This window comes from Oreochromis niloticus, linkage group LG3, assembly GCF_001858045.2.
Source record: "Oreochromis niloticus isolate F11D_XX linkage group LG3, O_niloticus_UMD_NMBU, whole genome shotgun sequence".
NCBI lineage: Eukaryota > Metazoa > Chordata > Actinopteri > Cichliformes > Cichlidae > Oreochromis > Oreochromis niloticus.
Genome location: NC_031967.2, coordinates 60,311,622 through 60,336,798, shown reverse-complemented (window position 1 = coordinate 60,336,798; position 25,177 = coordinate 60,311,622). Strand labels below are relative to the sequence as shown.

General features: G+C 39.4%; 3 protein-coding genes and 1 long non-coding RNA gene across 9 annotated transcripts; 3 read left to right on the top strand and 1 right to left on the bottom strand.

The window, feature by feature from the left end:
* Positions 1-251: 251 nt before the first annotated feature.
* On the top strand, positions 252-3,107 carry LOC100696497 (uncharacterized). 2 transcript variants are annotated; one of them, XM_003458463.5, is made up of 5 exons: positions 252-789; positions 1,032-1,249; positions 1,450-1,564; positions 1,865-2,057; positions 2,531-3,107. In XM_003458463.5, exons 1-5 carry the CDS (start codon positions 331-333, stop codon positions 2,569-2,571), a joined length of 1,026 nt encoding a protein of 341 aa, XP_003458511.1. In that variant the 5' UTR covers positions 252-330; the 3' UTR covers positions 2,572-3,107. The 2 variants fall into 2 exon arrangements, with proteins under 2 accessions (XP_003458511.1, XP_025761585.1); XM_025905800.1 differs by lacking the exon at positions 1,865-2,057.
* A 628-nt stretch (positions 3,108-3,735) lies between these two features.
* On the top strand, positions 3,736-5,501 carry LOC100695706 (uncharacterized). 2 transcript variants are annotated; one of them, XM_003458460.5, is made up of 6 exons: positions 3,736-4,054; positions 4,154-4,195; positions 4,279-4,452; positions 4,624-4,686; positions 4,914-4,988; positions 5,340-5,501. In XM_003458460.5, the coding sequence occupies exons 1-6, from the start codon at positions 3,874-3,876 to the stop codon at positions 5,456-5,458; spliced, it is 654 nt and encodes a 217-aa protein (XP_003458508.2). In that variant the 5' UTR covers positions 3,736-3,873; the 3' UTR covers positions 5,459-5,501. The 2 variants fall into 2 exon arrangements, with proteins under 2 accessions (XP_003458508.2, XP_005463559.1); XM_005463502.4 differs by having other exon boundaries at positions 3,737-4,054; positions 5,337-5,501.
* A 5,020-nt stretch (positions 5,502-10,521) lies between these two features.
* LOC109201426 (uncharacterized) lies at positions 10,522-14,370 on the top strand. Its single transcript, XR_002061465.2, has 2 exons — positions 10,522-10,652; positions 12,089-14,370. It is a non-coding gene; the product is annotated as an uncharacterized LOC109201426 (long non-coding RNA).
* LOC106096978 (CD276 antigen homolog) lies at positions 11,139-23,359 on the bottom strand. 4 transcript variants are annotated; one of them, XR_003219221.1, is made up of 4 exons: positions 23,116-23,359; positions 14,241-14,314; positions 11,914-12,264; positions 11,139-11,675 (listed from the first exon to the last, which is right to left on the bottom strand). XR_003219221.1 is itself a non-coding variant. In XM_013266301.3 (3 exons), exons 1-3 carry the CDS (start codon positions 13,592-13,594, stop codon positions 11,533-11,535), a joined length of 573 nt encoding a protein of 190 aa, XP_013121755.1. In that variant the 5' UTR covers positions 13,595-13,652; the 3' UTR covers positions 11,139-11,532. The 4 variants fall into 4 exon arrangements, 1 of the variants encoding a protein (XP_013121755.1); XR_003219222.1 differs by lacking the exon at positions 14,241-14,314 and having other exon boundaries at positions 23,116-23,353; XR_003219220.1 differs by lacking the exon at positions 23,116-23,359 and having other exon boundaries at positions 14,241-14,341.
* Positions 23,360-25,177: the final 1,818 nt, after the last annotated feature.

Sequence of the window (25,177 nt, the reverse complement as noted above, 5' to 3'; positions counted from 1 at the left end):
CTAGCTTGTAATGTTCAAAACAAGATGGACAAGATAATCTGGCTAAATTTAAGACAATAAATCTTGTTAAGGAATTTGCAGTGTGTAATGTGCGCGCTCTGTTCTTGCCCTGGTCTTTATTTATACACAAGAAGAGTAATACAACAATGAATACATTTGTTCAGTGGACTGTTGATACATGAGCATGTGGGTATGTGGTTGTGTGTGTGTGTGGTTTGTGGGAAGCAGTGTATAAATATCCAGGCTGTCGGAGAACACAAGTCACTCCTCTCCTCTGACACTCCAGACTGAAGCTTTCATTTGCCAATCTACACTTTTCTCGATCTCATCATGGAGCCTCATCCAAATAGAAAAGAATATTTTATAAAATATAAACATTTAAATATCGATGATTTAAAAGAGGAGGCTGCTGACTTGCAGAATGATTACCTTAAAAACACAAAAACCTCTGAATATCCCAAACCAGAATTTTATGTGTCTCATCTAAAACACGACACAGGCCCAAAAGCTTTACGTGAGATAAAGGATGAAGGCCTCAAGGATCCATCCAATAATGACAGTCTGTCCCTGGTGTGGTGGAGTCTGGCTGTGCGACCAGAAGAGATCCAATCAGCTGAGAGGAGGCTCCTGGAGGAGACCTTCCCAAACCGGACCAAGGAGCAGGCCCAGAGGCAGCAAAGCTTCCTGTTGAAGTTTGCCTCCTCTCCAGCCTTCAGTGAGAAGTCCAGATATGGATCGTACCGCTTCACCTTCACAGTGAATGAGGTGCTGGAGGCCTACAGACAGCAGGTATGGACTAATTTAATGAATGTTGTCTTCCAGTAGACACACACATTAATTTATATCTCACTGACTGAAAAAAAAAACTGAATAGAAAACCATTAAATTTTGTTCAAAACTGAAAATAAAACAGAAAAAGACAGTCAACAAGCACAAAGATGACTCAGAATACAATAACCAGGTTTGTTTGTTTATGTCAGCTCCTCAGGTTACTGATCTATAGATCTCTCAAAACGTCTTTTTCTTTCCAGATTTGCAACGACATGCAGCCCGTCATGCGGGTCTTCAAGACCTCCTTGTACAAAAAGGAAGTGATGTATGTGGTGCTGGTCCACAGCCCAAATGATAACAACAATAAGATCTATAACTTCGAACAGTATCCCATCCTGCCTGATGAGCCGAACCCCATCTGTGCTTACAAAGATGGATGCTTCATCTGGAGACCACAGGCCATGTGCGGGGAAAAAAGGTAGGAAAAAAATAAATAAAATACATACATCATAGTTATAGGAATGACCCAATAGCAAAAATTTCCACCTGAGTGCTTTACCTGCAGCTACCTGGGCTGTATTTTTACCTCTCCCTCTCTCTGAATTGTGTGAGTGAGGTGTTTTAAAAATCTCTGAACTCTTTAAAATGCTAAATGGTTCTTTTTGGTCTGCTTCTCAGGTATACGTATAAAATAGACGAGGTCAACAACCTGGCAGAGGTTAAAGGGCCGTTTGAAAAGCCTTACTGTGTCTGGGATCACGTCGTCCTTGCCCTGCATGTGAAGAGCGGACAGGTACCTTCACTGCTCCTCCAACAGGAACATTATTTCATATTTATTCATCTTAAAGCTGCAGCTGTTTGCAGCCCTCAGCTGGTTTAACTGGTGAAGAGTCCTCAGGTGCTCAGGATCAGTACAAATTCGACACATGTAAACTGGATGTAAAAGGAATCATTAAACACATTTTATTGTAAATGAACATTTTAACTCACTTTTATACTTTAAATTGTAGCAAAACATATTTTCTGAGCTTTTTGCAGGTTCCTGTGTAAAACTGTCCAACACCTTTTTCTCTTTGTTCATTTTCGTGTTCAGAAACTGAAGTTTAACTCTGATGATCTGAGAAAGAACCTCTCATTCTGTGAGTGTGACGCTGTGACAGTCAAAAGATTGAAGATTGCTGAAGATTGTTTTATTAATTACGAGGAAGCTCAAGAGCTGGTTACTTCTCTGTGGCCACTGAAGAAGGAGGGGGAGGAGAAGGATCCACCCATGCAGAGTATGGCAGGTACTGAATCAGTAAATAAATTTCATGCGTCAGGCTGGGTGATCCTGCATCACTGTCAGATACAAACCTTCAGTCCACATTTTTACTGAAAACAGTAAAACACAGAGGTTTTTTTTTATCTCTTACTACCAATCAGATTAACCGCAGTCTGAACCTGGTTGTGTGCACGCTGGCCTCGTTAATGTTACATTCACTAAAAACTTTTAGATCATTTTATTGAGATTAGCTGAGAAAAAAAAATCAGCTAGGAACAAGAATTAGCATAAATATTAACTGTGTTGCATGCTAACATGGGACTCACTGCTGGAGTCTCTAGTGGACATTAGATGAACTGCAGCTTTGGTGCTTGAGCTTCATCTTTCAGTTTCGGAGGTTCCTGCTCGCTGTGAACATCCCCTCCTGTGGTTGCTCTGTCAGGACAGGACAGGACAGGTGAAGCTAACAGTTTCTCCTGTCTTTTTCCTTCTCTTTAGGTCTCACTCTCTTGGAAAGAAACAGACCACGAGATGATTAAATGGAGTGTGAAGACTCCCTGCAGCGAGACAGCATCCTTAGTTTGAACTCTCTGGGTTCTGCAAACTTTTCTTGTTCCTTATTTTTAAGAGACCAAATATAAAACTTCATGTTGGTGTGGTGAAAGCATTGAAAGCATGTGAATTTCATGTTTTATATTGTAATCTTTAGTCATGCTGAGGCTGTCTGTGGGGCAATTGTACTTTTATTCTCCTATTTCTGAGTGAGTGGAGCATCAACATGCTGCCAACAAAACCCCGGTGGAGGTTATATAGAAGGATCGTTCAGCAGGAAGGAACTCAAACTGTTTCACCTGATTTTAATAGTTGATTTAAGGTTCATTTAATGAACTTCGTGTGGTCACTAAGTGCACAGTAAAAGACAAATGATGACAAAAACATGATGATATGAGGAACGTGTGATCATGTGTTTTACTGCAGTCTGTCCTGTCTGGGTGTGACGTGTTCAAGTACCTGAATTAAAAAGAAATTACTTTGTACACATAAAAACTGGACAATAAAGTTGATTTGAAACAGTTTTATGTTTTTAATTTCCATTGGATTCTCTAAGAAAATTTAATACATTCATCTGTCGCTCTGCATGTGGAGAGCACACACACACACATATATATATATATATATAGAGAGAGAGAGAGAGAGAGAGAGTCAAACTCATAGTATGAATTCTGTTTAACACAGTTTTAAATGTTTTAGTTTTTCATTCGATATTATTAGTATGACAAAGATGGCGAGCAGCCATGTAGAGATCTTCAGAACCAATTTGGCAAACACTGAAACTGTGTTATCAAATATGGGTTTAGATGTATTTTACATTCTTATAATAACCTTATTAGGATCAAGTTTATCATCACACCAGATTTAAAAGGTAACTTTCTTTTATGAGTCTTTTAGATTATGTAAGTGGAGAGGATGATTTCCTCTTATTGTTCGGCATTTGATTAAGATGTTGTTTCCTATTGCTTAACCTAACAAAAGTATTGATGTCTGTGCAAATAATTTATTTTTTCATACACAGCAGACTTGACTCCTTCTACGTGTAATATAATATATCCCAGAGCAAAAAAGCACCGTGAAAAAAAAAATCAGAACTCGTTCCTATTTATCGTCCCAATTGTATTAAAACAATTTCACCCCGGATGAGCTATTTTTGTGCAGCCTCCCCCTCTTAGACTGAGGTTAAGTGAGAGACAGAGTTTTTCTTTTTTAGAGGTACTTTTACAAGAGGGAAGCTGCTTTTCTCATAAGAAAATTACCGTGAAGTGAGGGAAACTGACACCCGCTGGATGGGGATAAAAAGCGGGAGGAGCAAGCAGGGGGAAACAGTGGAGACAGATCCACGACACGCGCAAGTCTGCGGATCGGGAGGGAAACCTGTGATTATGTCCGCAAACGGATCAAACAACGACGTGGATCAGAGAGGCCCGGCCGGGTTGTCGGACGGGGAAACCTTCAGGTCTCACGCCGGTACATTTTTACCATTTTGAGCAGGATTCTAAGAAATAAATTATATATCATCAAGGTTTATTATAAATATTACTTGTTAATATGCACTTGTTCTTTTAGACGCCGATGTAGACAACGGTGAATCCACGCAAGTGGACTACGGTACGCGTGTGTGTTTTAAATACGTTTCGGCGTCAACGCTAAATCAACTTTTTTAATTAACTTTGTAAACTTGTCACTTACAGACGGTACAGACCGGTGTGAGAAGAACATCACAAACTCTGCCGACCCTCCGGAGCAGAGTAACGCCGTCCGTGAAAGAGCGCAGCGAGGGGGGGAAATAATAATAAGACAACCAAGTTATTGTTGTCGACGTACATCAGAAAGAGAAGAAATGCGGAAAGAGATTAAAAGTGAAGGTAAACATTATATGTGAGGTTTCCGCTATCATTTTAAATACCAGGATAAGACGTAGAAATTCACCCGCTCTCGACTCCTTCCGACCTGGAGCGCTAATATCATCGAGTTTGATCGATTCTCGCTTTTTGACTTTTTTTTTCTTTTTGTTTTGTTTCTTTATTTCTTGACAGAGGACATCGTGACTATACCGAGCCGGGTCACCGCTGTAGACAATCCGTCAAAGGAGGAGCAAGGTAAATCAAATTATGCCTTTAAAAAAATAGAGGATATGACGTAGTCATTCATCCGATCAGAAAGGTTTTGTTTATTTTTTTGTACTTTTTTGTACAAACTAACAATTACAGCGTTGATTTAACAAGTCAAAAAGATATATACAAGTGGTTAAGTGAGTTCTCTCTCTCTCTCTCTCTCATAAAAAACACTAAATTGTCTTTTTTTTCATGCTTGTGGCACGTGACAGAGAGAGTTGTAGCATCCCGAGCTCTCCGTCCTATCATACGCAATCCTCGTGGGCTGCAGGTCATGAGACTCCAAGGTAATTAAAAAGAATTTGAATAAACAGGTTATGTCACAATCTGATGTTTATTAATAAAAATCTGCGCCTCGACTTATGAACCAGCCTCTTCAAATAAAATAATAAAATGTATGTGTACACTTGATTTAAAGATGAATTGTAATACAGCTGAATGTGTTTTGACACCAACATCGTATTATAAAGGTCTTTGACTCATTGTAGTGCTGTAAAAAATAAAAGCTGCTAAGTAACGTTGTGATTATAATTCCTCTGTGTGTGTGTGTGTGTGTGTGTGTGTGTGTGTGTGTGTTTCATTTTACTTTCAATGGGTCGTCGTACAATAAGAATAAAATATATTCTGTTTTAAAGCAGGAAGAGGAGCCCAGCAACGAAGGAATTTCCATAAGAGGGAGGTCCTGCGAATGCTCTCCAGCATGTACTCCACAACCCTTTTGGCCTATGTATCAATAGCAAAAAGCAGTAATTTGTAATGTGTGGGGAATAAAAATAAAAATAAAAAATCATGTCAAACCAGCACTGTAGTCCAGATCTTTGTTGGAAGCCTTTAGAAAACGCTTGGGTCCTCCTTCAAAACCTTAAACGATCGGCTTGTGTGGCAGCGGTACCCTGACCCGCTGAAGCCGATAGAAAATGCTCTTCAACTATGGCCAGAACGAGCCTGGCCGGCATGAGTAAATGCATTAGCAGCAGGTGCAGGATCAGCACCGCCAGGGTGTCTTCAAGATCTTCAAAAGAATCAGGCAGTGCTTCCATAAATGCAATTATCGAAGAACTGCCTTCAATAATTACATTTATCGCCTGTAAGTAACAAGTGCACAAAGTTTCTTAAAAGGTTGATTTAGCGTTGACGTCGAAATTAATGTAAAACTCACACACGTACCGTAGTCCACTTGCGTGGATTCACCGGTGTCTACATCGGCGTCTAAAAGAACAAGCGCATATGCTTGTTCCTCCCCGCTTTTTATCTCCATCCAGCGGCTGTCTGTTTCATCTCTCGCGGTAATAAAATCATTTAGAGGCGTTATTTGTTGTCAACTCGATGTTTTTTCCTCTTCTGGGTTTTTTTTTTTTTTTTCGTATCGGTCCAATCGGAGCAGGAAAGGCTGTTTCCCTCACTTCACGGTAATTTTCTTTTAGGCTGCATTTGTTTTTCTGTCTATTGAGCGTTTCTGCTAACGACAAAAACCTTCCCTGTTGTAAAAGTACCTCTAAAAAAGACAAAACTCTGTCCCTCACTGTAGTGGCAATTCCTTTTGTTTGACAAATCAAACATCCCACAATTAAAAATCCACAAGCCACTGCTGCACTGAGATAATATTTCGTACGCAGGCAAAAGAAGTCCACTGTCCAAACTTGAATGTTGCGTTTTTATGGTTCATTCATCCAGTTTGGCAATAGCAAGATCCATTTTTGTTGCTTCCTGCTGCTTCTCCTGCTCTGGTAAAAAACCATAGGCCCACCCCAGTGCATGCTGGTCCCATACCAGTCTCTTTATAGAAAAAATGGTCCTGCAGGTGGTAAATGACCTGGTGTGATAAACTTGATTTTATTGTGTCTGTAATAAGGTTATTATAAGAATGTAAAATACATCTAAACCCATATTTGATAACAGTTTCAGCCAAATTGGTTCTGAAGATCTCTACATGGCTGCTCGCCATCTTTGTCATACTAATAATATCGAATGAACAACTAAAACATTTAAAACTGTACTAAACAGAATTCATACTATGAGTTTGACTCTTGTCTGCTGTGATGATTTCGTCTCTGTGCTCTGATCTCCGCTGACTGAGGCTTACACAGGAATTTTGGAGAGACATTTGCTCCCATCATCCTAATGAAGAGGAGCATCAGACAGCAGTGACCACAGACTGTTACACAGATCAAATCTTACTTACTTCACAAAATTAGTTTCAATTAGTTTCTTCAGTTTCAGAAAGATTAAGACATGAAATTAGAAGAAGTGAAGTGATCCAAAGTATCATTAATATCTATATATTTCTGTCTAACACCATCTATTTATGTTATAATAAAATATTAATAGAAACATTTGGACATTTTTAATGAAGCCCATCAGAAGTAAGCAGCTGGGAGAAACAGAGGGCAGGATGATGGCACAGTGGTTTGTCTTTCCATGTAGAGTTTGCATGTTCTCCCTGTGTTTGTGTGGGTTCTCTGCAGGAACTCCAACTACATCCCACAGTCCCAACGGGGCTCTACTCTGGGACAAGAGGGGGCAATGACCCCTTAAACAAAAGTGCTGCCCCGCCCCAACTTTCAACTCTGCACTCAACAGTTTCCTCGTTTCATATCCTGAAGTAATCACAGTGATTTCACTAAAGCTTAAACACTTTCCTCCCCAGCTTCCAGGAGCTCACAAAGGGAAAGGTCCTGCTGTGAGATGGTCCAAGACAGGACATATGAAACATCTGCTGACATCTGGTTGAATTCAGGTGTGTTCATCCACAAAGAGCAGCAGGTCAGCTGATCACAGCCTGGACACTAAGAAAATCTACTGGAGCTCTAATAGAAGTTATTCTGATTTATGATTCTTTTCCCCACACTGATCCCTGAGAACCAGTTTTAGGATCCCCCACCTGCTGAATCCACTGTAACCCCTGACTGTGCACATTTTACTGTTGAGAGGCAAAGTCACCCTCTTCAATCTAGACAAGAAAAAACAGATATTTATTTCTATTTTCCCTTTTTTTCCCTTCAGATTCAAGCTAAATATAAATAGACCAAAAAAGTACAGTATGTATTTCCATCTACTGATATTTTTTTATTATTATTTATAGCACAAGGTTCAGGTACCTTTCACACAAAAATAGAAACATCGTCTAAAGAGCTACTTCTTACTTTGAGTACATTTCAGAGTCTGTACTTTTTTACTTTTACATGAGTAAAAAAGCTTAATAAAATACTTAAACCTTAACTGTAATGTTTTAAACAGCAGTATCTGTACTTCTATTTAAGTACAGAATGTCAGTACTTTTGCCAGCTTTGGTTAAAAGTGTGAGGAGGTCTTTGTTCCAACAGTTTTTAGGTGGAGAATGTCCTGAGTTCGAAAATGTTGAGCAATGGAACAAACCAACAGAGGCCCAGAAGAGTTCAGTCAAACAATGATTTATTGAGTAGACGTGTGGGAAGATGTATACTGCAACACCAGCATCAATCTTCCCCAAACAGCTCAATTCAGAATGGTTTCATTCATCAGGGTTATGTCCCTTCATGCTTCACAAATGAACATAATATGCATCAGTTACAGTAAATGGTCAATCTTAAACCCCGAAAATTAGACAAAGAAGTTCCCTTTTCTATCACACCTTCCATACAAGGCAAGAATTATTACCAGCAATGCTCCAGTTTGACCTCACGGTGGCAGTACTGTTTCACTCTGATAATGTCTACACTGAGACTACAGGACATAACAGTGATTTCAGTGGGCTGGTGCCTCCTTGGTTGTCACTTATTGTGTCTGTTCGTGTTTTTGTTTCTTTCACTAACTGCAAAAACTCAGGTGTTACATGGATCAGTACTTATGTTGCCCTTTTCTAATTTAGCCCTCAAAGCACTTTCTTACTACAAGCCTTATTCACACATGTGACTTTCTCTAAGTGCCTTTAAGGTGACATACACACCCTCACACTCATATGAATGCATGCTTGGCCTTTCAGACTACAGGAGCTAAGACTCAAACCACCAACCTGTCCATTAGAAGACGACCCGCTCTATCTCCTGAGCCACAGCTGCTCACAACAGCACAGCTTTCAACTCGACATCATCACAAAGTCCTTCAAAAACATAATTTGTTCTCATTTCTTTAGTTGAATCTATGGAAAATGACAAAGGTAACGCAGTTACCAGCAACACAAGATGTCTGTGATATGAATTTATCTGACTTGATGTATGTGGTGTAAAAAAGTGAGGACAGGAGAAAAATGAGAAAAATTATTTTTAAAGTTCAGAACTGCCCAGTGAAATCTGCTATAAATGATCTGCTTATTTCATATTGTTGAACATCTGGAAAAACAAACTGAGTTATAATCTTCATGTGTTATGAAAAGGTGAAACCAGTCAGCAGGTTTCTACAGTTTAATGCAGAGCTGTGGTGAAGTTCACAGTGATGCATTATGTTAGGTTGAAATCATCATTTTCAGCTTCTTATGTGAAACATGCCAGAAAGTTTGAAACCACTGTGTTTGATTCAAATGTCCGTTTGTATGATGCTGTTTAGTTTCACTCATCAGAGGATAATTTTACACTTGTGAAAAATCAGCAATGACAGCATCTGTAAACATCTGTGTGTATGATGGTGAATTCAGTTGTGTAACATCCAGAAAAGAGTAAGTAGGAAATCTCAGAGAGCAGAGTGTTTCATCTCAGTGCCCTGATCACCTGTGGTGGCTGGCAGAAGCTCCAGCTGTGCCAAAGGTAAGATACACTCTGAGTAACATGAACAATATCTTGTGACCAACAGTGTGACTAAAATCTAAAGTGAAAGCTGTTTGGCTCTGCTTGGCCTGTGTGGATACGTCTCTATCAGACAGCAGAGCAAACAAAACGGACGACTTCTTAAAGAAGTTTATGATCTGAAGCTGTCCTGTAGTCCATAAAATAAAGCTGAGTTTTGTGCTGAGTTAGTCTTATGTATATGTAGCATCAAACCATTTGAAAATTAAGCCACTTTGTGCCAAAGCCACTATGACACTTACCAACAATATTTGTGACATGTTAGATGAGGGCGCTTTGCACTCATCTGCTGGGAGTTTCCTCTGCAGGCTGTCACTCAGTTCCCTGATCATTTGTGGTTGTACCTGAAGAACTGAGACGCATGACTCGTTCTCTGCAGGTTTTTGTCTTTTCCGCTAGCTGAAATCAAAAGAAACATTTAACACTGACACGTAGAACAAGAGAAAACAAAAAAGCACGAGTCACACGTCACAGACAAAACCCACACTGAAAGTATTTCACAACCTTGTTTGTTTTTAGTGCTGATTGCATCTATCGTGGTAAGTCCTGACTTTAAAGATAATGTACTGATCTGTTTTACAGATAAGCTGCAACTAAGCAGTTTGTCTTTGTTGACTAGAATGTAGTTCAGTTGTTTATGGTTTATTCTGTCTGTCAGATTAAGTATTTCCTAAAATAACTGCTGCATGTGCACCCAGTTTGCCCTTGTTAGATTTGTAGGGAGTGATGAGCTCAGAGTGTTGGCACCAAACTCTGACTTTATTTGTCTGGTGTAATAAATCATTTCAAACTTGAGCTACATGACTCATCATATATTTCCTTTATCCATTTGATGGTACTGTTTATTTATCATTAGGTTGGATGATGGCGTTAGTGTTGAATAACAAGCAGGGAGAGCTTAGATCAGGGGTGGGCAATCTCAGTCCACGAGGGCCGGTGTCCCTGCAGGTTTTAGATCTCACCCTGGGTCAACACACCTGAATCACATGATTAGTTTGTTACCAGGCCTCTGGAGAACTTCAGGACATGTTGAGGAGCTAATTTTTAAATCAGCTGTGTTGGTTTGAGGAAACATCTGAAACCTGCAGGGACACCGGCCCTCGTAGACTGAGATTGCCCACCCCTGGCTTAGATATTTGGAGCTTAAAGAGAGCAGCAGGAAGAGTGTTAGAGGACATAGATGGCATCAATAAAGTAAGAGCTGTTTGTCAGTCTGGTAGTTTGGGCTCTGACGCTCCTGTGGTGAACTCCAGAGGTCAGGAGGGAGAGTTTCTGTGAATGAGGATGTTTAATCTTCAGTGATGTTAGTTTCACTGTCATAGATCTGTTTAGATGTAAGTGTGTCATTTTAATGCCTCCCTCATGTCTCTGTGCAAACACATGTAAAAACTGCCACCAGTGTGAGCTTCACGTGTATGTTTGACCCAAAAAGCGTTTGAATATGAAAGAGCTAAAGCTGTTAGCGTTGTTACTGCAGGAGAGTCAGTCACATAGAAACATAAAGTTTAATAGCGGCATCTTTATTTGCTGTTTAAAACTCTACAAAAAAAAAAACAATATGAAGCTTGAATTAAAAGGTTTTTTAATCAGATGAGAGACGTAAGACTGTTCTCACTGATTTCTCTGTAAATGTTTGTTCTTTAACACTCGATTAGCTCAATGACAAAGAAGACAAAAATATCAAGCTTAGAGTAAATATATTTTAATGTATCCAGCACTATAGCTGACATCCAAAACAGACAAAACAAGTTGATCACAGATTAATAAAAAAATGTCACAAAGATGTTTTATTTATTTTCCATTGAAGGAAGTTCATCTGACTCCTCATAGTTAACAACAACAACAACAACAACAACAGCAAAAAACACTAGCTGTAAAACCACAGCATGGGTCAGCTCAGGGCACTAAACAGTAAAGTACAAAGTAAAGTAAGAGGAAACACTTGACAACAGCGAAGAAATATTTTCATTTCTTAACGAGAGATGAAAAAAAAAACTAATAAAAAAAAAAAGTTTGTCTGCAGACAGAAAAAAACCCCAAATTGCAACAAGCTTTTTTTCAGACTGGACTTTGTTCAGGATGAATTTGACGTTTTCAGTTTTCCAATGATCACAAAAGCAGCCACAACAACACAAATCACACCAAAGACTGAGAGAATAGCTACCAGACCAGGACGTCCTCTACTGACTCCATCCTCTGCGTCTCCTCCTGTCTGACCTGCAGGTGAGAAACAGGTGTGAGGTGTCAGCTGTCAGGTAGGTGATGAGTGAAGAACAGAACAGAATCCATTTCCTCTTCAAACTGCTGTCAGACATTATCTACTGCACTCTGATCACATCACTCAGACCAGCTGCTTTCTACAAAGTCTCATCAACAACATCTTTAGAAACAAACATCAACAACCAGGAAGCAGCTTCACCTCTGATCACACACACACTCAACTCTACTCACTCACCTGGAGGAGCAACAACACTCAGTGTGAAGTTGCAGATGCTGGGAGTCTCCAGATTAGCTCTCTTCCTGCGATTTGTTTTCATCTCAACACGACACTCGTATGTTCCACTATCAGCAGTCGTCACATTCTTCAGAATCAAAGAAACGTCTCCATCCTTCATCTGTCTGTCCTGCAGATCCACCCGGTCCTTAAAAGATGGATGCTGGTGATCTGGATCAAAACGTCCATCCCGGTAAAAAAAGACATATTCTGATCCCAGGTCAGCTCTGCTCCACTCTACAGCTATGATGTTGTTGTTGTTTGGAGCTCGACATGTCAGAGTGACGTCCTGTCCAGCTGTGATGTTTATCTCTGAAAGAGAGGACACAATATGGATCATGGTTAAAGATTCAAAGTGTTATGATTATCACGATGAGCTACACGTGGAGATCACTGATTTCTGATGAACCAGTGGAAGTACAGCACACACTGGATGCTGAAATTGATCACGCTGGTGTTTTTCATGAGAGACAGTTACGACTCAATGCTGGACATGTTTTGAAATTAAACATCTTTTATTTACAGATTTATTTCTCAGTGACTTTTTGATCCATCTTTAATTAAATTCCTTTAACACTTAAAGAACTTAATTAGTTAATTGTCATCTACTTTTACTTATTCACTTTTAGTAAGATTTGACAAAGCAAGTATTTAGGATATTTTTTATGGGGTTTAATAGTTTTTTTAAATGATTTAGATTTGTAGGGACAATCATCGGTCCTTTTTTGTCGCTTCTGCAGGACGTAAAGTTTGTGAGTCGTGCTTTTCTAAGAAAGCTTGTTTGCCATTTGGTAGCAAAAAACAAAGCAAATGTAAAAAAGGGGGAAAAAATTATTCCACACAAAAACTACAAAACCAATCTCTCCAGTTGAAGCCCCGATTACATTTTCCTGATATTCAATTCAAATCAATTTAATTCGATTCAATTCAATTTTATTTATATAGCGCCAAATCACAACAACAGTCACATCAAGGCGCTTTATATTGTACATTATTATATTTGTTTTATACCTAAAACAACTATAAACAGTGAAGTTCTGAAAAGGACACAAAAATGACCCTCTTGGCGGTTCTAGTTTTAAGTGGAAAACTGACTCATTTTCATCTTTTTTTGTTTTTGCCGAAGAAGCGGATGCATTTTATATTTTGTAATCCAGATTTTCAGTTTTACAGATGTTTTCGTCTGCAGTTATTTTAGACTAACGACACCTACTAGTGAGCTTTCAGGTTTATATTAAAAGCCACTGAAAAAAATATTACTGGCTTAAAACAAATACACTGTAAACAAAAAAAAAAAAATCCTGTGATTGGACTCCAATTTTTATGCTTTTGCGAAATAAATTATATTAAATTATAATAAATTATAAGCAGACTCTTTCTCTGTCATGCCATGGATCATTCCTTCACCTGCACACATCTTGTTCAGTGTGCCTAACATGGTACTGAGTTAATAAACACACCGTTTTAACTGTTAATCATCCCAAATTTTATGTTTCATGTTTTATCAGGTCAGACAAAACTATCGTTAAGCTCAGCTGTATTATAAGAGTAACACCTGCTTACCTTCAGAGGCAGAAAGTAGAAAAAAGACACACAGCAGAGTCCAGAAGAGTCCTTGCTGGATCAGGTTCAGCACAGCCATGCTGTCTCAGCATTAACAGGCTCAACAAAACCTAAAATCTCAGTTGGAGGCCTGAGACTACAAGGAGTGATTACTGATGTTCTCTGATTAACTCTTTGCCTTTTAAACTGCTAGACATGACATTAGAACCACCCACTGCCCAACAGCTGCACAGTTCAGTGGGAAACCTTAGAAACTGTGATAGCAGCTCAGAGGATAGACTTTAAAGTTCTGATGCTGGTCTATAAAGCTCTGAATGGTTTAGGACCAAAATACATTAGTGACCTCCTGACCCAGTATGAACCTTCCAGATCCCTCAGCTCATCTGGATCCGGATTTTTATTAGTCCCCAGAGTCAGAACCAAACACGGAGAAGCTGCATTCAGCTTTTATGCTCCATATATCTGGAACAAACTCCCAGAAAGCCTCAGAGCAGCTGAAACACTCAGTTTATTTAAATCCAGGTTGAAGACTCACCTGTTCTCAGCTGCATTTGAATAAAGCACCAAATCCACACTGTTTTACGTTTAAGCTTAAATATCAAAACATACTCTTTTTTTCCCCCATTTTAAATCATTTTTTTATTTGTTTTTGTTTTTAATGTCTCTGTGAAGCACTTTGAATCACCTTGCTGTTGAATTGTGCTATATGAATAAAATTGCCTTACCTTGCCTTAGTGAGATTGGTGCTTATGGGAGGAGTTGGTCGTCAAGCCAAGTGATTTTCTCCAAGACCATGGTGCTACATATAACAGGCAATCAACACAGGACTACATACAGTTCAGTGTGGAAAAATAGGAAAAAAAAAAAAAACCCCAAAACAAAGCAAAGACAGTGCAACTAGGGCTGGGTATCGTCACTGATTTCTAGAATCAATTCGTTTCCGATTCACAAGGTCCCGAATCGATTCGATTCAATTAAATTCGATTTGAATCTGGGAAATTTTGACAGTCAGAAATATTATAATTCAGATCAGTACATTTACATATTTTTGTATCTATAAAAAGGAAGGTGACACACGCAAGACTTTATCAAAGGTGTGAGCGTCACAGCAGATGCCTTTGTGTCAAAGTAGCTGAAGATAAAACACAGAAAAACATGAAGGTGGTTTTCCTGGCCTGGGATTTTATAAAAATATTCTGCAGTACATCAAAAATGAAAGAAAACCATTAATGAACATATGAACGTTACCTCTGACGTTACAGCGGTTTTATTAGAGACACGGCTAAGCGTTTTGCATAATTTTAAAAACTTTAAATTTGTTCAGTATTGAACGGCAGAAATTAGGTTTTCTTTTCGGAAGTATGTAAAACGAAAAAAAAAACAAAAACAGTGGCCGACAGCGCTGTAAACAACAGTAGACTTGTGCGAAACAAGCAAGCGAATAATGCAGAAAACAGATTTTTAGACGGGAAACTGTTCTTGAAGTACAGAGAGAGAGAGAGAGAGAGAGCTGTGCATGAAGTGTGATTTTTATGGTGGAAGCAAAACAGTAAAAGTCAGAGTGATTTCATGAAGATGTTTATGTGAAGCGTAGTTTGGATCTTCTTTTGCTGCTGGTTCAGTCCATATTGTTTGGAGAGAGATCAAACTAACAGCTTTAGAATCAGCGCAAAAAGGGCGTAAACACAAAGCGCGGACTCGCCGAAACATCAGAATCAGCGAGCTGTCGGCTTTCAACCCCGACCGTGTCCGTGCAGTTGTTGTGCCAAAAAGTGATTGTCTGCCAGAAAGTGGCGCGCCCGTCGGGTGAGAAAGGCGACATCTCACTGATTCTGATCCGCGCTGTGTGTTTACGTCCTTGTGCAGAATCCGTGTACCTGCTCTCATTTACTGTCTTAGCTGTTTGGTGGTTGTTGAAATTTTGTGAGGTTTCACCTGAGATTCTGGTGTTTCAGGCAAAATAAATTTATATTAAAAAAAATCGATTCAGGATTTTAATGAATCGATTTCACGTTATCCAAGCCAGAATCGATTTTAATCGATGAATCGATTATTAAAACCCACCCCTAAGTGCAACACCAGACAGAACAGAACGATACAGAAACAAAATGTAGAAAAGACTGACAATTGTGCAAAAAGTAAATTGGGAGGTAGTTTCAAAGTAAGTTACAGTAAGTAAGCTTTTCCTGCATTTCTGGAGGACTTATATTTCACTAAAAACTACCTAATATGCATATCCACATAATTATGGATTATTGTAATTAAGGTTTGATGAAAAAACAAAGTATTTAAGAAAATACATTAAGAAACAGATTATATTGGATTAATATTTCAAACATGACAAAATGCTGATTTTTAAGCAGCAACATTATTGTATCTCTACAGTTTAAGCTTTATTCCTGCACAGAGTGGATACTTAAACACACTGAATCATCAAAAAATTAATACATTATTTCATATTTATTACTTTATTAAATTATTTTAATTACTTTATTATCTTAGCACTAGGAATAAATAATAAGGCAACAATTCTGGATCAGCGCCATGATGAAAACTTGTTGGCATATTGTACAGTATTCTGCAGAAGGTACAACATACCACTGTAATTGTATCTGTGTGTTTGTGTAGCCTGTGTGTGTGCATGTGTATGAGATTTTCCAGCAGATTGTCTGCCTTAAACAACTGCATTTAAATATATGTGCGGTATGTATGTGTGCGTCAGTCACTGAGTGGAAAGGTGCGGCGAAACAGGTTTACAGTCTCAGTCAGGAACTAACTGAACGTTAGCTGCAGCTCTAAGAACTATCCAGAAAAATGAATCAGCCACACAAAAGATATGGTTTACAGTTTACAGTTCATGTTTTATTGTTTTGGGGGAAGTGGTTTCTTCTACTCAAAAGAAATAACTTGCAATCTGTGTGTTTGCTTAGTTTATAGTTTAGTTGTCCATCCTCATTGTCAAAATAACCGCAACCTCATAAAGCTCTAGCACACTCTAATTTGCCGAAACAATGACTATTATTTAGCTGACTTTTGCACTTTAAGTATGGCAGCTGATCATGTTGTCAAGAAAATGTTTGATTTTTTTTTCTATTTTTAAATAAACACAAGATTCAAAGGAATGAACTTTAGGGTTGGGCCAGACTGTGTCAACCTCCAGTCCTCGAGGACCTGAAACTTTTTTACGTGTCCCTGCTGCAACACACCTAAATACAAGTAGTAGGTCATTAGCAACACTGTTTGGAGACTGACTACACATTTGCAGTCAGTTTGACATCTGTGCACCAAACGTTCAGCATAAGGCATTGTTTGCTATCTACAGCTGCACGCTCACATGTATATACACACTTTTACGACCAAACAAACTGGGGAAAACACAGCACGCCCTAACAAAGAGATGACTCATCGTTCATGTTTTTCTCCATTTGTCTTGTTTAATGTAAATGTGCATCATTTTTGCTTCACCCTCATTTTGTACATGGCAGAGCATAGAAACAGTAAAATATGTCAAATGTAAGAAAAAAAGAAGCAGTTATTTTTAATATAATAGGAGCAACATGTCTCCAAACACTGTGACAGGGCCATGTTTACCCCTGTGTAGCTTCTTCTAACAACAGTCTGTAAACATCTGGCAGCTGAGGAGTCGATTCCTGCTCTATAACAAAAGAAGTTACTTCCTGTAATAAATGAAATGTTCTTGATCAGAACAACAGTGTCACTGCTTCTGATGATACACGTGCAGTACTTTGAGAAGAAAACTAATCGGAAATGTGGTGCCACCTCTTAAAGAATCTTTAATGATATTTTTATAATATACAAATTCCGATGTAAGGAGGATAATGTATTATAATTGCTAAAATGTCAGGACCAGCACTGTGTTATTGGGAAGAAAACTGTAATAAAATATCTGTGTGTAGCTGACTTGACTTTGCACTTGTGACTTTGTACATGAGGGCTCGCTTGGGCGTGGTTATGAAGGAGGGGATGTTGCACCCTCGGTATTTACTTTTTGCTCTCAGCCATCCGGCCGTAAAGAAGACCCAGGCAGACCCAGGACTCCCTGGAGAGATTACATCTCCCCGCTGTCATGGGAATGCATTTGTGTTGAAGCTGTAGGAGGTGACAGGGGAGAAATAAGGTTAGGCAAACTGGTCTGGGAAGATAGGGCAGTTGTAATTGTTGTCTAAACAACTAACACAGTAACGGCATCATGGGTTTTCTTGCTCTATAGCTTCTGGTTTATCACTTCTTCTAGTTGCTCTTTCTCTTATAATTACAGCAAAACCACAAAAGAAGAATTTCTCCCACCGTCTTCCTTCTGATGAACCAGCTGTTCTGAAAGCTAACAGCTCTAATATCATATCTCAGCATGACGTACTGTGTACTAGAGATGGCGCGATACCACTTTTTTTTTATGTCTGATACCGATATCATAAAGTTGGATATCGGCCAATACCGATATGAATCCGATATAGCGTGTTTTTTTTTAACCCTTTAAAGCTGGTCGGAGCGGGCACGCTCCATTTTGCGTAACTATTTTTAAATCCCAGTAGCACTGCAACCACGTAAGCTAGCGCAATATTGTTTTTTAGCACATGAAACCAGAGGAGTTGTACTTACATCTTATGCCATCAGCTTGTCCTAGGTCACGGTTTTCTTCCACATATAGCTTTGCAAAAACTATATAAAAAGCACTTGCAGCAGCAAAAACATAATATTCCAGAAACAGGCTTTGCCGATCCGATCAGCTGTTTGTAACACTTCCTACGTCCATCAGCACGAACTATCGCATGTCCACCATGACCTGCCCGAAACCGGAAGTGACGTCATTTTGCGGAACTGTAGTTTTTTACCATCAGGGCCTTATGAGCCTATACTTTTGTTTTTAAAAGTTATGTTTGACTTTATGACTTTCTGTGTCGTTTCTGGGATGCTTAGGACTCAAATTGCACTGCTGGAAATAGTTTATTTTGATGCATATGCTGTTTTTTTGCAAATTTGCATTATAATATTTATTTTCGTTTTTCCTGCAGTATATAAAAATTGGTGTATCTCAAAAATAAAACTATGAAGACACTTAAAATAAATTTCCTGTGGTGGGAAACTATTTTGTGCAACTTTTTTTCTATTTACAGTTTTGAGGGATAAGCCTCTTAAATTTCTTTAAATAGAAATATATGTTAAAAAAACAAAAACGATTTTCAATTTTTTTGTAGTTTATTGCACTTTTTTGCAATTTATGTAATTACTATGCACTTAATGAAGACATATTATTAAAATTTGGGCTATAACGGTTGTATTGATGTATATCAACTTGAAATGCTCCCAAAAATGGCACTACAGCATGTAAAAATATAATACAAGCTCTGGCGGACTTGGTTCTATGGTAGGTCTTAAAGGGTTAATCAATAAAACAGTTTTTTTAATATCTTGCTGCATTTTGTATACGTTCATACTCAAGTTTAAAAAAAAAAACAACCCAAAACACTAAAGCTACTCTGTTATACCTGTATGCAAACAAATACACTGCACCCAAAATATTACCTTCTTGCTGTGCGGCAACAGTGCTAACCACTGTGCCACCGTTTTTCAAGAATAATTAAATAATTAAAAAAATTAATTAAAAAAAAAAAAGAATAATTAAATAGATTCAACATCTTTCTTGCACAGAATTGCAGAATTCACAGATGGTACCTTCCCAAAGGAAAAAGTACTATAGCTTACTAGGGTATATTAGACTTAACAGTTACTACATACAGTAATGGACTTCTATACATTTTACATCAGATTAAAACTTTGGGTGTAAGATTCAGATAATTATTTATTAAAAGCTAGACATTTTAAATGAGAATAAGAAAGAAAAGTATGTCTTTGTGCCCCCTTTTCCCTGTCCATGCCCTATCGGCCCCCCTGGCTAAACTTTGCTAGATCCGCCCCTGCACAGTTACCAGCCGTCAGCTACGTAGAAAAAGATCCTGGTCTAGAAAGTAATATTAAATAAATTCTAACAACAGCTTATCAAGCTTAAACGTGCTGCTGTTGTTCAGCCGCTGGTTTCCTCTTTCTGGTGCAAAGTGGGCCAAAAACAAACAAGAGAGACGGACTCGCGACAGAAAAGCCCATCAGCTGATCATTAAGCAGTTTCAGGATTGAAGTAGCAGCAGGAAGGTGAGGGGGAGAGAGAGAGAGAGGCAGTCGCTCCATATATCGGTTGTTAAGCTTAACATGGGAATGCTTTACAAACATTCAGAGATAAACTTACACACTTGCTTTACTTCTCTTTGGTACAACTTTCTCGGAGATGAAATGCTGGATTGGTAGCGAGGCTAAATACACACAGCCGCTCTATCACGTGACACATACTGCTCCGACGTGCTACGGTTATGAGCCGAGTTATGCCATGTCGCAAGTTTTGTGAGGTGCTTTTTTGATATGTAATGATATTTTTATTTCTCTCCGATATCCGATCCAGTAATTCAGGTCAGTATCGGACCGATACCGATACATAATATCAGATCGGTCCATCTCTACTGTGTACCCCTAAAATTTTGAGGACACTAGATAAGTAGAGGGGAAAAGAAGTGTCAGGTGGAAAAAAAACCCCTTCAGTAATAAGATTAAATGCAGCAAAGGCCTGACATAGACCCGAGAGATTCATCGGGCCCATTTACCGGATGTCAAGAAAAGGGAAGGGAAACAAGGAGACAAAATAGTTTTGCCACATTACACACAAACTAAAGTGAACATCAGTGGCAACAGTTCTGATGGAGTCATTTGAATCCTGAACTTACAGCAAGAACATGAAGTTCAGTTTCCAGTAATTTCTCTGAGAATGGAATTAACATTTTCAGATTAATCACCTGTTTTTATTTTACTTATAAAAGTCTCAGTCTATACACCGCGCTGAACTGTCTGCAACAACAACTTAAGTGGATCGTTACAATTGTTAAGTGATAAAACAGTCAAACACTGTACACTGACTGCTTAGCTATTTAACTTCAGGAAGCTCCTGGCCCACAGCCTGGAGGCTGCACACAGTGCTACTTTCTTTTGTAGTGTGCAAAGCAAACCCTTTTGTTCTTATCCAAACAGTAAATGCACGAATTTGCTTCTGAAGATGTTTTGAATTAAAGGAACCCAAATTATCATCGCTGTGGACCCTCTCTTTCATCATATAAGTCACCTGTGCCTTCTGACCGAGGATAGGAATATCCTGCTGTAATTTGCCAGTTTATTAAGCACACACATGTCCAGTTCAGTCAGGATAAAACTGCTGATGAAAGACTGAAATGTGTTTGAAAGAAAAACACGACCAATAAACTTCAGAGCAGAGATAATTCAGCTGGATCAGAGAGAGTGTCCTTCGCAGGCTGCGTGTAGTTTCTGGGCGTCACAAGTTGAGTGAGCCAGACTGCCTCAAATCAGCCATGTCTTTACCTCTGATAGGTTAGTCGTCAGCTGTGTTCTGACATTTCTGCCACATCTGGCGCACACAGCACTCACTTTAGACCCTCCTCATCACTTTTGGCTCACACAACATTTCCAGAACGGTTGCTGAGCTATGAAGGTCTTAATGTGGGCCAGGTTTGGCCCACATGTGCCTGCTGTCTGGGGCTGGTTTGTATGGTTAGTCACTCAGTGACTCAGAAAGATGAAACAGAAATGTTGAAAAAAAATCAATCCTAAAAACAAGCTCAAATATCAGAAATTAAATAATAATATAATTGGGAAAATAAAAATGGTAAAACCCCTTTTTACTTTGTAAGAATCCAAACTGAAATGTGTTTGTTTTTATGATATTCAGGGCCTTTCCCTGGGAGACAGCAGAGATGACATAATGGACACAAACAGTGTTTGTGTCTGTGTGTGCTCCCATTTTCAGCAGAGGTAAGAAAATGGAGGCCTACACATCCACATGCACATGCACACACACACGTACACAGTATTTGTGGTTGAAGCTGTTGCACTGTAGTTTCAAGCTTGCACTCTGCAGACGGAATCAGGAAGTTGCTCGATGCACCAGACAAAGAACTCATTTCACACAGACTTTAGGCTTTAAAGAGCTACAAGAGAAACATTTCGTCCCACACGTTCAGAGAAACTTCTGTTTTGGCTGACTTGCATAAAAAGTCCAGAGTGTCACATTTCCTCCTTCAGAAATGTCACTCTGTAGCAAATCCCACGCTACCCACGTGTGGCCATGGCTCACATGAATATATGGTTGTGTAATAGTGTTTACGTTTGTTCTGAGCCGCAGGGTGAGGCGCTGTTATGAAGGAGGAGTTTATTGACATTTGAAATGCACAGAGCAGAGGCTGATTGGCTCACTGAAGGAGGGCTAGGAAATGATTGGACAAGAATGATGACAACAGAAATTAGCTTTACAGGACAGGAAAGCAGAAGTGATGTAAACTATAGACCATAGGTGTCAAACTCTGCGGGCAAATTTGGCCCGCAGCTTAATTACATTTGGCCTGCGAAGCCACACAAAATTACTATTAGAGCTGGCCTGCCAGTATTATACAGTGCATGTACTGCTAATACTACAATTCCCAGAATTGTAGTATTGAACTACTGTTACAGCAACAGACATGGACTACTGGTGTCCCACAAAACAACTCAATGTCCACTATGTGAAGGAGCCAAACACATGCCTTCTCCTCTCACTGACTGAGATAAACTGCTGGCATATTTGTTTTACATCTATACTGTCCAGTCTCTCCTGGTGGACATACAGCAGCATTGTTTAATCTTATTTGAGTCATTGTTGACCTTAGCCATCTTTTTAGTCTTCTGAGAGCACTGAAGCTTCTTTCAGCCCCAGATTAAAATTATTATTATGTGCTGGATGTGCCTCACCTTTGGCCCTGGCTCTTCCCCTCTGACTACATTAGAACATACTGCCACCTGATAAAATACCACATTGATTCGTGTCATATAAAAAGTGAGACATGTCAATTCAGATTCTTTGTCAAAGATACACTAATGAATCAATTTACATCAGCAGCCTAACAATTGTCATGATAATAAATACTAGTTAATCTACAGCACCAAATCATCAGTCAGTCACCTGTGACCTCGCCTCTTCACCTCTGTCACCTGATAAATAACAGTGAGACATTCCAAATACATGCAGTCACACATGTGCCTCAAATACAGTAATGAACCACCAAGTTTCACCTGTGATCTTGTATCACCATTACTCTCTGAGCTTTGTGTTGGTTGGAATATTTGCAAAATCATGACTACCTCATGATATTTTGTCTCAAAAATTAACCCCATGAATATGTCAGTGCCATTAGGATGAAATTATTGTGTCACCAACATTTTAACGTTAGACATATAATTTTAACAGCCTCTGTAAACTAATATCCTGGCTTGCTCGAGGCTCCGTTTTCTCTGACAGTTTCAATCAAAATTAGAAATGCTGCTCTGAGACTGAGATAACTAATAGTGCTGCCTGTTGGGCAGTTAGTTTCCAAAACACGTTATTCATGGTTACATACAATTTCACACTGATGTGGACCAAAGCCTAGCATAGCCTGTAACGTTATTATGATGGACACATTTTATAAATTAACTTGACTTTAAGTGACTTACAGGTTTCTTTGAAAAATACTTTCTTATATCCAGGTTCTTCGTTTTTGCCGCCATCCTCCTCTCCTCCTTACAGGTCCTCGCAGTGCAGGATTGCCGCTGCTAAAATTAAACAGAGCTCCCTGAAAGGCACAGCCAATCACATTGGCCATATTTGTCACATGAGGTAGGACTCCAGTAGAGAACGTAATTTAACTCTTTCTGCACCGCTGGGTGAATGAGACGCTGACAGATCGGGTTTTTTTCTTCTTTCTATCGGGTTTGTTTTTCTTTACTAGAAGCAAGGGCATAGATTTGGTATGGACGGAAGGGACATGTCCCCACCAATATTCAGCGATTATTGAATTGTCCCCACCAATAATTTGTTGTCTTTGAGTAAAGAAAAACAAACCCAATAAAATAAATAAACAAATATGGCCAATGTGATTGGCTGTGCGTTTCAGGGAGCTCTGTTTAATTTTAGCAGCGGCAGTAGCGGTTTTAGATACGGGCGACACGGGGCGGCATCGTGGTGGGGGCGGCATCACGGGCATCGGCAACAAAAAAAAATATATATATATATATTGCTGCCCCGACATCATGCCAGCGCATATTGGGGATGGCATAGGCACCGATCGGTTTTCTATCGCCCATTTGCTGGGAGTAAGGGCGCCCTCCGTTTGCAGGGTGCGCCTGCTGCTTGCGGCACAGGGAGGAGAGGGCGGGGCGGCGGGGGATTCTCTGGCTGGAGAGGCATCTAATAACCAACTCGCAAAATAAAACAAAATAAAAACAAACCAACAAACACGAAAACACCAGACATCATGATACAGACTTATAATTTGCACCGATGTTTTTCTATACACGAAAAGTGAGCGCGAGAGCCCTCGGTCCGCCTGCTCGCTGCTGAAGTCAAAGTAAACTTTATTGTCACCTCCGCTACATACAGTCCAGTATATAGAGAGACGAGACGACGAGGCTCCAGTTACAGCAGTGCAAGTAAACGAACAATAAATATTTAAGAGTAAAAACATGAATATATGCTTTAGGACCAGGGGTAAAGGGATCAATAACAATTTAAAATGTATATTTTATATTTTGTTGATTTAAAGTCTCACACACAACCCGTTTTTAAAGTTTAAAAAAAGAGAAAGAAGAGGAGTGTAGCGACTTCCACAGTCGCTAGAGGCCGGGGACTGAGCCTGCCTATTTGCCTGACGTGCTGTCAACTTTACGCAATAATGCGAGAGGTGGAATTGCTTCCTTGTTTATTAAAGTGCTTGAAAAGTTTACAGAGCAATGTGATCGGCTCGCGGTTCAAACTCTTAAAACATCACAGGCTCTAATGCAACAAGGGGAAACTCGTTGTGCTGCGGTCAACAAAAACTACAGCTACCCAGCCCTGCTCTCTGTCAAAATCAAACCAGTGAAAGACAGACTGACAACGCCCTCTTAATGTCACCGCTAGGACCCACGTGACTCCCGTTACACATCACCATAGCAACCAAACAAATGAAAACCCAGTGATCATTAAAATTCAATACATTTAATTATGGCTCCTAGAAGGAGAAACGAGCAAAAGATACAGGTAAGCAGATGTGTCACTGGATAATGGCAGGTCATGTATCCTAAAACATTAAGAATCAGAATACTTTCTTAATCCCTAAGGAAATTATGTGGGTTACAGCTCCTCCAAGAAGAAATGGTAAAAATAGTAACAGTAAGAGACTAAACTCCAAACAATATATACAATAATATAATATTAATTAGTCAGTGTCAATTGTTGATTTGTCCTGTTCCCATTGTATGACGAATTATAATGTCTGTTTAGTAGCCGTTTCCATACTATGCATACGCTCTCGCTCTCTTCATATGTGTGTGTGTGTGTGTGTGGGGGGGGGGGGGGGGGGGGGGCAGAGGGAGTGTTCGGCAAGCCTGCGCTGCGAGGACCTGCAAGGAGGAGAGGAGGATGGCGGCAAAAAGGAAGAACCTGGATATAAGAAAGTATTTTTCAAAGAAACCTGTAAGTCACTTAAAGTGAAGTTCACTCATAATAACGTTACAGGCTATGCTAGGCTTTGGCCCA

Coding starts and splice junctions, on each gene's coding strand:
- LOC100696497 (XM_003458463.5), top strand. CDS start 331: ATGGAGCCTCATCCAAATAGAAAAGAATATTTTATAAAATATAAACAT. Junction 1,565..1,864: donor TGCATGTGAAGAGCGGACAG/GTACCTTCACTG, acceptor TTTCGTGTTCAG/AAACTGAAGTTTAACTCTGA. Junction 2,058..2,530: donor ACCCATGCAGAGTATGGCAG/GTACTGAATCAG, acceptor CCTTCTCTTTAG/GTCTCACTCTCTTGGAAAGA.
- LOC100695706 (XM_005463502.4), top strand. CDS start 3,874: ATGGGGATAAAAAGCGGGAGGAGCAAGCAGGGGGAAACAGTGGAGACA. Junction 4,055..4,153: donor AACCTTCAGGTCTCACGCCG/GTACATTTTTAC, acceptor TTGTTCTTTTAG/ACGCCGATGTAGACAACGGT. Junction 4,687..4,913: donor TCCGTCAAAGGAGGAGCAAG/GTAAATCAAATT, acceptor GGCACGTGACAG/AGAGAGTTGTAGCATCCCGA.
- LOC106096978 (XM_013266301.3), bottom strand. CDS start 13,594: ATGGCTGTGCTGAACCTGATCCAGCAAGGACTCTTCTGGACTCTGCTG. Junction 12,265..13,515: donor TCTACTTTCTGCCTCTGAAG/GTAAGCAGGTGT, acceptor CCTCTCTTTCAG/AGATAAACATCACAGCTGGA. Junction 11,676..11,913: donor GAGTGTTGTTGCTCCTCCAG/GTGAGTGAGTAG, acceptor TCTCACCTGCAG/GTCAGACAGGAGGAGACGCA.